This window comes from Sapajus apella, unplaced genomic scaffold (assembly GCF_009761245.1).
Source record: "Sapajus apella isolate SASKATOON/1434 unplaced genomic scaffold, GSC_monkey_1.0 scaffold97, whole genome shotgun sequence".
Taxonomy (NCBI): Eukaryota; Metazoa; Chordata; class Mammalia; order Primates; family Cebidae; genus Sapajus; species Sapajus apella.
The window spans coordinates 3,670,195-3,682,497 of record NW_022437037.1 but is presented as its reverse complement, the minus strand read 5'-3'; the positions used below and the strand labels follow the sequence as shown (position 1 = coordinate 3,682,497).

The 12,303-nt window shown below is 51.0% G+C and overlaps 1 protein-coding gene and 1 non-coding gene across 9 annotated transcripts in view; one reads left to right on the top strand and one right to left on the bottom strand.

Moving 5' to 3' along the window:
• Positions 1 to 3,221: 3,221 nt before the first annotated feature.
• Positions 3,222 to 12,303, bottom strand: part of PHYHD1 (phytanoyl-CoA dioxygenase domain containing 1) — a 21,217-nt gene continuing 12,135 nt past the window's right edge. For 4 of the 8 annotated variants that reach the window (XM_032257519.1, XM_032257516.1, XM_032257520.1 and 1 more), the window contains 5 exons: positions 9,903 to 9,958; positions 9,759 to 9,821; positions 4,529 to 4,645; positions 3,674 to 3,800; positions 3,222 to 3,579 (listed from right to left, as the gene is read on the bottom strand). In XM_032257519.1, coding sequence (XP_032113410.1) covers positions 3,335 to 3,579; positions 3,674 to 3,800; positions 4,529 to 4,645; positions 9,759 to 9,821; positions 9,903 to 9,958 — 608 coding nt within the window. In that variant the 3' untranslated portion in view covers positions 3,222 to 3,334. Of the gene's footprint in view, positions 3,580 to 3,673; positions 3,801 to 4,250; positions 4,646 to 4,745; positions 4,875 to 9,084; positions 9,107 to 9,758; positions 9,822 to 9,902; positions 9,959 to 12,303 lie in introns of those variants that run through there. The other 4 variants (XM_032257518.1, XM_032257523.1, XM_032257517.1 and 1 more) reach the window with 4 other exon arrangements.
• LOC116536046 lies at positions 6,406 to 6,546 on the top strand. The gene has a single exon (XR_004262449.1). It is a non-coding gene; the product is annotated as a U4 spliceosomal RNA (small nuclear RNA).

Genomic DNA, 12,303 nt, shown 5'->3' with positions numbered 1-12,303 from the left:
CTAGTTTTGCTGATTTTTATTTTATTTTTTATTTTTTTGAGATGGAGTTTTGCTTTTGTTGCCCAGGCTGGAGTGCAATGGCACGATCTCAGCTCACCGCAATCTCTGCCTCCCAGGTGCAAGCAATTCTCCTGCCTCAGCCCCCTGAGTAGCTGGGATTACAGGCATGTGCCACCACCCCCAGCTAATTTTGTATTTTTAGTGGAGATGGGGTTTCTCCATATTGGTCAGGCTGGTCTCCAACTCCCGACCTCAGGTGATCTGCCCACCTCAGCCTCCCAAAGTGCTGGGATTATAGGCATGAGCCACCACGCCCGGCTTTGCTGATATTTAAAAAGAAAAGAGTCTTAAGGGATAGTCCAGCAACTCAGCTGAGCACACCTGAGTGTGCTATAGAGCTCCCCTCTTTCACCCTGCAGCCTCAGAGGACGCTGGAGGTTGTAAAGTGTGATGGTTAACTTTAATCTCTGGTTCAAACTAATCTGGTCAGAATCCTTGGCCGCACAGCTTCTTATTAACTGTGTGACCTTGGGTGAGTCACTTAACAAGTCAACCTCAATTCTCTTGCAGATGGAAGTAATGACATCCTGCACCTCTCAGGGTGTTGTGAGGGTCCAGCTTAGAGCCCACCCACGATGAGCAATCAGTAAGGGAAAGTGTCATTTTTACCAAAGACCAGTCTTAGCGAAAAGCAGGGCAAACCATGGATTTATATTTGGCAACCAGAGTGACCTTTGCTTTCCAGTCTTCACTTGGAGGAGAACCCCCTGAGGGAAAGAGCAGAGGGATAGGAACTACTGGGGGTGGGGGGAGGATCAGATCCTGCTTGAGCTGGATCTTGTTTAGGCAACCCCACCCTGCCTCCGGTGTCCCCACTGGGAGGTGCCTGTAGAGAAGGATGGGCTGAGCAGCACCAGGAACTTGTCAAGGGATTCTTCGTAAGACCCTTCCACATTCTAGTCCTTCCCAAGGTAGGTAAGATCCACAGGGGCTGGAAGAGTTTCCTAAGAGGTAAAATGGCTCTCTGGGAGGACAGGCTCTGGGACTGCCTCATTCCCTACCCCATCCCCCAAGGCTAGCACAGGGGGCTGACAAGAAGCAGGAAGTCAGCGGATTTGGGAGTCCATCTTGCACTGTGTCCCTCCCAGAAGTGTACACTACACAGATAGTGAACGGATAAAACGTTTTGCATCACTAGGAAGATAGCACAGCAAGATTCCTGAGGCTGGACGAGGCTCTCCCTTTCTCCCCAAGCTTAGGAGGACATCAGAGGAGGTGAGAATTTTAGTCCACCAGGGCCAGAAGCAGAGCTCCGCTGAAGCTTCTGCTTGAGAATCGCTGCCAAGTCCTTTCCCTTAGAGGAGAGTATTGAAACATTCCTCTGGGACTCAATGGAGGCACCTCCCTTTTCCCGGGCTCCCTCCTACGGCTTACAAAACAAGGCAGCAAAATGTTGGTGAAAGAGCACCAGCTTTGCTCCACGGACTTCCAGGGTGGCCTTAGGAAACAGCTCTATTCTCTGGGCCTTGGTTTGTCCATGTATGTAGTTGGGGATAGGGTACATCAGGGTCACAAACTCAAATGACTGCCAAGACCAGTCAGGTAATGCAGTGAGTGAGAACAGGGGACCACACTGAGCCTCTAAGGCAGCTCTAGCCGGTAGCCACCATGCTAGAGTGTAGGCCCTGTGTTGTCCATTGTATGCTCATTCAGGGAAGCTTAGTAATCTGGATAGTTATGTGGAATCTTAAGATTTTTCTTAAATGCTGAGGCCTAGACAAAATGCATCTGTGGGCTGGAATCGGCCTGTGGTCCCCAGTTTGCAGCCTCTGGGCCAAACCTCAGCGAAGCAGGTTTTAGATTTGGTAGTTGTTCAGAAGGTCTGAGTGCCTCAAGCATGCCCAAACAGGACGGGCCCCTGGAAGCCCTAGTCTGGCCCTCTTACTGGACACAGGAGGAAACAGGCCCAGAGAAAGGAAAGGCCCTGGTCTGAGACCAGAGAGCAAGTTGCTCACAGAGCCAGGACCAGAACCTGGAACTCTAGATTCCTAGCTCTGGGCATCTCTGCTCCCCAAGAAGAGAAGACAAGGCAGTGTCAAGGTTAGGAGCACAGGCTCTGCATGAGGCCGACCCTGCTGAATAACCAAGCAGCTGTGTGATTTGGGCAGGTCATTTACCTGCTCCTTGAGTCAGCATCTTCTGTAAATACAGATGATAACAGCACTTACCTCTCCAAGTGAGGATTCTGTGAGGTAAAGCCTGCGAAGAGCTCAGCACAGAGCAGGGCACATAGTGAATGCCCAGTTACTTATTAAAATCATGCAGCCAGACGTGTTGGCTCACGCCTGTCATCCCAGCACTTTGGGAGGCCGAGGTGGGCAGATCACTTGAAGTCAGGAGTTTGAGACCAGCCTGGCCAACACAGTGAAACCGCATCTCTACTAAAAATACAAAAATTAGGCAGGAGTGGTGGCACACACCTGTAATCCCAGCTACTCAGGAGGCTGAGGCAGGAGAATCACTTGAACCTGGAGGCAGAGGTTGCAGTGAGCCAAGATCACACCACTGTACTCCAGCCTGGGCAACAGAGAAAGACTCTGTCTTGGAAAAAAAAAAAAAAACATCAAAAATAAATAAATAAGGCCGGGCGCGGTGGCTCAAGCCTGTAATCCCAGCACTGTGGGAGGCCGAGGCGGGTGGATCACGAGGTCAAGAGATCGAGACCATCCTGGTCAACATGGTGAAACCCCGTCTCTACTAAAAATACAAAAAATTAGCTGGGCATGGTGGTGCGTGCCTGTAATCCCAGCTACTCAGGAGGCTGAGGCAGGAGAATTGCCTGAACCCAGGAGGCGAGGTTGCGGTGAGCCGAGATCGCGCCATTGCACTCCAGCCTGGGTAACAAGAGCGAAACTCCGTCTCAAAAAAAAAATAATAATAAATAAATAAATAAATAAATAGGCTGGCCGTGGTGGCTCATGCCTGTAATCCAAGCACTTTGGAGGACAAGGCGGGCAGATCACCTGAGGTCGGGAGTTCAAGACCAGCCTGACCAACATGGTGAAACCCTGTCTTTTTTTTAAAAAATAAATAAATAAAATCGTGCAAGCCACACCAAGCAGGGCTGGGATGGCTGAGATGCATTTTAGCACCTTGTCTGAAAGGCAGTTTTCTTGTCTGGAAAGCAATGCTGCTTGGGAAAGAAGGCTCAGTCAGGAAGCTGCATTCTGAAGTCATTTTTATTCAATATCTAACACCATAATAACCAGAGTTCCATCTGAGAGGAGAGGAGAGTGAGAAGGGGCCAGCACTCCTTGGTGGCTGAGAGGCCTCCTCAAGGCTGTGTTGGGGCAGTAGGGAGGCAGACAGGTGAAAATATTGGGGAAGCCCTGACCCCGCCCAGGCTGCTGCCCACAGGGCAAGAAGAAAGCCCCGAGACCTCCCTGTTACAACCAGGAGGCCGAGCAAGGCGCTGGTGTTTGCAGCCCACAGCTTCACCGAGAGGGTCCAGGGCTCCTACCCTGTGAGAACCTTTAGGTGTACAGCGGGGGAAAGGGCAGTTCAGCTGTTGGCTGGAGCCTGCAGAGGACAGAGGAGATAACCTTGAGGTGCAGGGTCACTGCTCCTAGCCTCCAGGGGACTGTTGGGTGCACACACCCACCCTGTCACCTACCAGTTCTCCGGGCTCCAGGTGGTGCCAGATGCCTCCATGAGGTGGAAAGTGTAGACCTGGCGTGAGCGGTCGGAGAGGTTCTGCTTGCTCTTGTGCACCACTTCTCCGTGGATGAGGACCAGGGCCCCTGGCAGAGACGCAAGCAGGTCAGGAACCCACCAGCCCCACATCCCCTCCCCAGGGCAGGAAGGGACATGGGGCCTCCTCCCTCCAGCGGTTTTGTGGCCCCCATCCATCCTCATTCCCCTCCCTGAAAGTTCAGGCACCTGCAGCCTGCCACAGGGTCAGAAGCTAAGCTGTTGAGATGTGAGTTCACCTGGGATCAAGTCCTCTCTGCTGTGGCCTGTGGCCTTGGCAAGCCTTGGGAAGGGCCTCCCCTCCCGAGGTGTCTGCAAGAGCAGGCAGAAGCCGTCTGTACTGTGCCAGTCCACTGGGACCTCTCCAGTGATGCTGAGTTCAACACTGGTTTTCCCTTCTCATAAGGAAAAGGGCCCATGCAATAGCCAACATTTGTTGAGCAGTTGCTGTGCACTAGGTGGACCCTATGTCAACATATTTATCATCTCACTGACTTCCCACTTTACCTTTGGGGAAATTAAGGCTCAGGGAGGCAGTCATTTGCCCAGAGAAATAGCCCATAAGTAGCAGAGTGTGGATTCTAATGTAATCTGGGTCAACTTGCAGGGAACCCAGCTGCTTCCTGACTTCCCAGTGCCCATCCAGCCCCTCCTTCTCTTTCTGTGACTTCACTGCCCTCAGATGACCCCGAGGGCAATCTCTTGGACGCTGCATAGTCGAGCAAGCATAGACCGACAGACACAGCCCCCTGCCTCTCTGCCCTCTGCATCTGCCTACCTCTCCGTACTGGGGTGGGCACAAAGAGGCTGTTATCCCAGGCTGGCTCTGACCCGAGGAAGCTGGTACCAGGCGCTGAACCAGCAGGGGCCCGGACCATCCTTCTTGACACGCCACCTACAGGACAAGATGGAGAGCTTTAAACTCCTCATTTCTCAGGGTCCCTCTCCCTACGGGATGGGGAGTACAAGTGGGCAGAAGAGACAGGGTTCCTTACTGGTGTGGGAGCCAGGGATGAACCAGAGACAGCCGTTCTCCAGCGTGGCATCCTCCAACGCGATCCACATGCCCAGCACCCGGCCTAGGGGCTCCGTGTACAGGAAAGAGGCATCCTGATGAGGGAAGACTACAGCAGGCCCACTGGGGTTAAGGAGCCCAGGTCCCACCTCACCTTGGCCTCATTACCCATTCCTCAGTCCTCTGGGTACCCTCCAGAACCAGCTTTCCCATGATCAGTCAGAATCTCATCACTTCCTGGCCCAGGACTCTAATGCAAGCAATTTCACCTCTCAAAGCTTCAATTTCCAAAATTGTAAAGTGGCTCCAACAACGATCTACCTCACAGGGTGCTGGAGGATTCGATGAGATGATGTATGAAAAGTGCTCAGACAGAGGCCAACAATGTAATTACTTGCTATAAACTAGGGCTTCTGTTTAATTCCAGTAAGATAACTCAAGCCACCATTCTTAGCCAGGGACAAGCGGCCCCCAGCCACCAGATGGCTCACCCAGGGGCATAAGGTTGGGAAGTTGGGGCTGGGTGCAGTGGCTCACGCCTATAATCTCAGCACTTTGGGAGGCCAAGGCAGGTGGATCACCTAAGGTCAGGAGTTTAAGACCAGCCTGTCCAACATGGTAAAATCCCGTCTCTACTAAACATGCAAAAATTAGCCAGTGATGGTGGCATGCACCTATAGTCCCAGCTACTCGGGAGGCTGAGACAGGAGAATCGCTTGAACCCGGGAGGCAGAAGTTGCAGTAAGCTGAGATTGTGCCACTACACTCCAACCTGGGTGACAGAGCGAGACTCCCTCTCAAAAAAAAAAAAAGATTGGGAAGTTTGGGTGTGAAGCGGGGTGATGCTATGACCAGACATCCACATTTTTATTTTATTTATTTATTTTATTATTACTATTTTCTGAGACAGAGTCTGGCTCTGTCAACTAGGCTGGAGTGCAGTAGCACGATCTCGGCTCACTGCAACCTCCACTTCCCAAGTTCAAGCAATTCTCCTGCCTCAGCCTCCCAAGTAGCTGGGATTACAGGCATCTGCCATTGTGCCCAGCTAATTTTCATATTTTTAGCAGAGACGGGGTTTCACCACATTGGTCAGGCTGGTCTTGAACTCCTGACCTCAAGTGATCCACTTGCCTCTGCCTCCCAAAGTGCTGGGATTATAGGCATGAGCCACCGTGCCTGGCCAACATCCACATTTTTAAAAATCTCCCCCACACAATGCTGGAGCACAGGTAGGATGGAGAACCGCCGAACAAAGGAACGTGGTCCTCGGCAACAGAATAAACAGGCTGCTGCTGTCTCACCTCCTTCCTTCCCAGGAGTGGAGGAAGGAACTGGGGGCTGGATTCAGGCAGAGAAGGCTAAGGGTGGGGATGGTTATCCCTTTGGGGAACTGCCCTCAGGCTGATGGTGGAAGGAGGGGGTGGTCACAAAGAGGACTACTTGGGCTCATGCAAGGAAGGAAAGGGCTTCCTCAGAGGGGATGAGCTCCCTGGCACCAGAGGTATTTGAGTAGAAGTAGATAATCACCTACCAGGAAGGCTGTAAAGGGTGACTGCATGAGGTAGGGTGTGGAACTAGATCAGCAATTTCCATGCTGAAGTAGTCCTCCAGGGAACTTGTTAGAAATACAAATTCCTAACTTTGCACGGTGGCAGTATCGTAGCCAATGAGGTTTATCCGAGGCGCAGTTATTGCCAATTGAAAACTTTTTCCAATACCCCACCTTGACAACTTGAAATATAGTCAGTGTTGGCAGTTTTTGGCAGTCTCTACTCGGACCGCAATCCCGAGCAAAATAAAACAACCACCGGAAAAAAAAAAAAAAAAAAAAAAAAAAAATTTACTTCCTGTCCAAAAAAAATAAAGAAATACAAATATTTCAAGGCCAGGCACGGTGGCTCACGCCTATAATCCTAGCACTTTGCGGGGTGAGGTGGGTGGGTCACAAAATCAGAAGTCCAAGACCATGGCCAGGCGTGGTGACTCACGCTAGTAATCCCAGCATTTTGGGAGGCTGAGACGGGCAGATCACGAGGTCAGGAGTTCGAAACCAGTCTGACCAACATGGTGAAACCCTGTCTCTACTAAAAATACAAAAATTAGTCAGACGTGGTTACGTGTGCCTGCAATCCCAGCTACTCAGGAGACTGAGGCAGGAGAATCGCTTGAACCTGGGAGGTAGAGATTATGGTGAGCTGAGTTTGCACCACTACACTGCAGCCTGAGCAACAGAGCAAGACTCTGTCTCAAAAAAAAAAAAAAAAATTAGCCAGGTGTGGTGGCATGTATCTGTAGAGTCAGCTACTGGGGATGGGGGCGCTGAGGCAAAAGAATCACTTGAACCCGAGAGACAGAGGTTACAGTGAGCCAAGATCATGCCACTGCACTCCAGCCTGGGCGACAGAGTTGAGAATATGTCTCAAAAAAAAGAAGTTCAAGACCAGCCTGACCAAGATGGTGAAACCCCATTTCTACTAAAAATACAAAATCAGGCTGGGTGCGGTGGATCACACCTGTAATCCCAACACTGAGATGCTGAGGCGGGGGGATCACGAGGTAAGGAGATAGAGACCATCTTGGCTAAAATGGTGAAACCCTGTCACTACTACTAAAATATAAAAAATTAGCCAGGCGTGGTGGTGGGCGCCTGTAATCCCAGCTACTTGGGAGGCTGAGGCAGGGGAATCACTTGAACCCGGAAGGCAGGGTTGGAGTGAACTGAAGAAAAAAAAAAAAAGCCTGGGTGCGGTGGCTCACACCTGTAATCCCAGCACTTTGGGAGACTGAGGCAGGTAGATTACAAGGTCAGGTGATTGAGACCATCCTGATCAACATGGTGAAACCCTGTCTTTACTAAAATACCAAAATTAGCCAGGCCTGGTGGCACATGCCTATAGTCCCAGCTACTCAAGAGGCTCAGGCAGAAGAATTGCTTGAACCTGGGAGGTGGAGGTTGGAGTGAGCTGAGATTGCGCCATTGCACTCCAGCCTGGCGACAGAGTGAGACTCCGTTTCACAAAAAAAAAAAAAAAAAAGGGAAGAAGAAATACAGATTCTGGGGCTGGGCCCAGTGGTGGCTCATGCCTGTAATCCCAGCACTTTGGGAGGCCGAGGTGGGTGGATCACCTGAGGTCAGGAGTTTGAGACCAGCCTGGCCCACATGAAGAACACCTGTCTTTACTAAAAATACAAAAAATTGGGCCGGGCGCGGTGGCTCAAGCCTGTAATCCCAGCACTTTGGGAGGCCAAGGCGGGTGGATCACGAGGTCAAGAGATCGAGGCCATCCTGGTCAACACGGTGAAACCCCGTCTCTACTAAAACTACAAAAAAAAAATTAGCTGGGCATGGTGGCACGTGCCTGTAATCCCAGCTACTCAGGAGGCTGAGGCAGGAGAATTGCTTGAACCCAGGAGGCGGAGGTTGCGGTGAGCCGAGATCGCGCCATTGCACTCCAGCCTGGGTAACAAGAGCGAAACTCCGTCTCAAAAAAAATAAAATAAATAAATAAATAAATAAATAAATAAAAATACAAAAAATTAGCTGGGCGTGGTTGTGGGCACCTGTAATCCCAGCTATTGGGGAGTCTGATACAGGAGAATCACTTGAACCCGGGAAACAGGTTTCAGTGAGCCCAGATTCTGCCACTGCACTCCAGCCTAGGCAACAGAGAGAGACTCCATTTCAAAAAAAAAAAAAGATTCCCAGGCCCATGCAGCCCTACAGGCTCAAGATTTCAGTGACTAGGGCCTAGGAATCTGCTTCTTTTGTTTTGGTTTGGTGTTTGTTTGTTCTTGAGACAGAGTCTCATTCTGTCACTCAGGCTGGAGTGCAGTGGCATGATCTTGGCTCACTGCAACCTCCACTTCCTGGGTTAAAGCAATTCTCGTCCCTCCACCTCCAGAGTAGCTGGGACTGCAGGTAGAAGCCACCATCCCCAGCTGATTTTTGTATTTTTAGTAGAGATGGGGTTTCACCATGGTTGCCAGGCTGGTCTTGAACTCCTGACCTCAGATGATGCTTCTGCTTCGGCCTCCCATAGTGCTGGGATTACAGGCATGAGCCACCACACCTGGCCTAGGAAATCTGTATTTTTAACCGGCTAGGTGTTGCTATCAAGTTCAGGACCCACTATGCCTAGAGCGCAAGGTTTCTCTGCCAAGTCACTATCAGAGGAAGGAATGGAAAGCGGCTCTTCCTCTCTGGCCCAGGCTCCTACAGCAGCAAGCGGTTTCCCTCCTTCTAAAGATCTGACAGCCACTGTTGGCTTAGATGTCCCACCCACAGCCTTTTCAGGGGCCCACAGCTCTCAGCTCACCTTTACCGCCAATGTGAGGTTGCTGCAAGAGACAGAAAAAGCCTAGTGAGGACAGAGGGTGGAGAGGAGCAGGGATTGCTCCATTTCACCATGCTGGGCAGGCTGGTTTCGAACTCCCGACCTCAGGTGATCCACCCTCCTTGGCCTCCCAAAGTTCTGAGATTTTTCTGCCAGGATTTCACGTCCACACCCAGCTGCTGGGCACCTATTGTGTGCCAGGCCCAGGAGGGATGCAAAGAGAAACCCTCTCCCCGCCCAAGAAGGAGTTCCTAGCATCTGCAAGCACGCACATGCTTAACAAGGAGAAGCTAGGAACAGGCCAGCAGTTGAGCCTTCCAGCCCTAGAGTCAGACAGGCCCCCCTTTTCTCAGGGGTTCTTGAAGGCTTCTTAGATGAAGTGGCACTAAGCGGGGTCTTGAAAGTGGGGAGCACAGCATTTCAATTGGCAAAGAAGGGAGGAGGGAGGCCTGGGGATGACCCTCTCTCCTATCACTAAATTTTAACTGAGCATCAACGAAATGCCAGGTGCTGTAGCCAGAGGAGACTGATTTTCCACATTCTCCCACCAACATAATTCCAGCAACTTTTGGCCCATGGTGAGGAAGGGCTTGGGATGAGCTGTCTGTCCATTGTACAGATGGTAAACTGAGGCCTGGAGAGGACGTGGAGCTCACCTTAAAGATGTACATGCTCTGCACCACCACAGGCATCTGGAGGCCCAGACTTCTGGCCAAGGCCTGGAGGGGGGCATAGGTCATGCTGCCAGCCTACCACACACATGGCCCACCCTCCTGGCCCTCACCCCCACCTCTGCTCACCTGCACCTTGGGAGAGTGTGTGATGCTCCTGAAGACGGGGTCGTGGGCGTGCAGAGCTGCAGGAGGGGAAGAGGCTGACGGCCTGTCTCAGACCCACGTGGCCCTCCACAGCCAGCTCTGGGCACCCACACTCAGGCTCACTTGGACATTGTCACCTGTTTTGTACGTATTAACCCTTCTGCTTGTTTATAACCGAGTAATGGGCCCCACAGGAGCCCTCCCCCGCCCCAGGCCCTATGCCATCCATGCCCTTGTTCTTGACCTTCTGGGCATCTGGGAAGCTCAGTCCAGCCCCGACTCCCCACCCCTCACAGATGACTAAGGGCTCCAAGGGGCCAATCACACGGTAGCAATCTCAGTACCACCACTTGCTCTGTGTGACTTCGAGTAACCATGTCTCTCCCGTAAGCCTGTTTCCTCTTCTGTCGAATAAGGATTAGAGGAACCCGGGAGGCAGGGCTGCTGTGGGACTTGATGGGCTAATGAATGTGCAGTGACAGCCCAGAGCCTGGCATGGGATAGTCCCTCATTGTCATAAACATAAGACTGAATGGATTTAATGCCACTGAGCTGCGTACTTTAAAATGGTGATGATGGTATGGTAAATATTACATGTATTTTACCCCAGCTTGCCTACAAGCCTATCACAATATAAATTCAGGTTTAACAATAAGCATTCCAGGCCAGGCGCAGTGGCTTATGCCTGTAATCCCAGTATTTTGGGAGGCCGAGGCAGGAGGATCACTTGAGCCCAGGAGTTCAAGACCAGCCTAGGCAACATAGCAAGACCTCATCTCAATTTTATTTAAAAAAATAAATAAGCGGCCAGGCACGGTAGCTCATGCCTGTAATCCCAGCACTTTGGGAGGCCCAGGTGGGCGGATCACCTGAGGTTGAGAGTTTGAGACCAACCTGACCAACATGGAGAAACCTTGTCTCTACTAAAAATACAAAAATTGGCCAGGTGTGGTGGCGCATGCCTGTAGTCCCAGATACTCAGAAGGCTGAGGTGGGAGAATCACTTGAACCTGGGAGGCAGAGGTTGCGGTGAGCCAAGATCATGCCATTGCACTCCAGCCTGGGCAACAAGAGCGAAACTCCGTTTCAAAAATAAATAAATAATAAATAAATAAATAAACAATCTACATAACAAATTATAATGTATGATCCTAAAGAAAAAAAGTGAGGGTTTTCTTACTTGGCTTTGGAGTCTCAGAATCGGGACCCTGTCAGCAGGTCAGGTGCCTCTTACGGTGACTCCAGGGAGCACTAGACCCAGGAGCACCCCACGCCAGGCAGTAGACAGTGGAAAAGCCTGCATATGCCCATCTGTTGGGGGGATCAAGTGGACTCTGGATCCCCAGTGCTGTAGCAGCAGTGTCATGATTAGCACAGGACCAGAGGGGAGCCTGCAGCAGAAATGCCACCTGCCTGACCACTAACTTACTATCGGCTTTCTTTTTCTTTTTTTTTTTTTTCTGAGATGGAGTTTCACTCTTGTTGCCCAGGCTGGAGTGTAGTGCCGCAATCTTAGCTCACCGCAACCTCCGCCTCCTGGGTTCAAGTGATTCTCCTGCCTCAGCCTCCTGAGTAGCTGGGATTACAGGCATGCGCCACCATATCAAGCTAATGTTGTATTTTTAGTAGAGACAGGGTTTCACCATGTTGGTCAGGCTGGTCTCGAACTCCTGACTTCAGGTGAACTGCCCACCTCGGCCTCCCAAAGTGCTGGGATTACAGGTGTGAGCCACCGAGCCTGGCCACTATGGGCTTTCATTAAGGCTCCTAAACTCTTCAGGCCTCAGTTCCTCCATTTTCTTTTTTTTTCTTCTTTTCTTTTTTTTTGAGCAGTGTTTTACTCTGTCTCTGTCACCCATGCTGGAGTGCAATGGCACAATCTTGGCTCACTTCAACATTCCCTTCCTAGGTTCAAGTGATTCTCCTGCCTCAGCCTCCTGAGTAGCAGGGACTACAGGTGTGGACCACTACACCCACCTAATTTTTGTTTCCTTTTGTTTTGGTTTTTTGAGACAGAGTCTCACTCTATCATCCCAGGCTGGAGTGCAGTGTCGCAATCTCAGCTCACTGCAACCTCCGCCGCCCAGGTTCAAATGATTCTGCTGCCTCAGCCTCCCAAGTAGCTGGGATTACAGGTGCCTGCCACTGCGCCCGGCTTATTTTTGTATTTTTATTAGAGATGGGATTTCACCATCTTGGCCAGGCTGGTCTTAACTCCTGACCTTATGATCCACCTGCCTCAGCCTCCCAAAGAGCTGGGATTACAAGCGTGAGCCACCACACCCGGCCAATTTTTGTATTTTTAGTAGAGATGGGTTTTCACCGCGTTGGCCAGGCTGGTCTTGAACTCCTTTTTTTTTTTCTTTTTTTTTTTTTTTTTTTT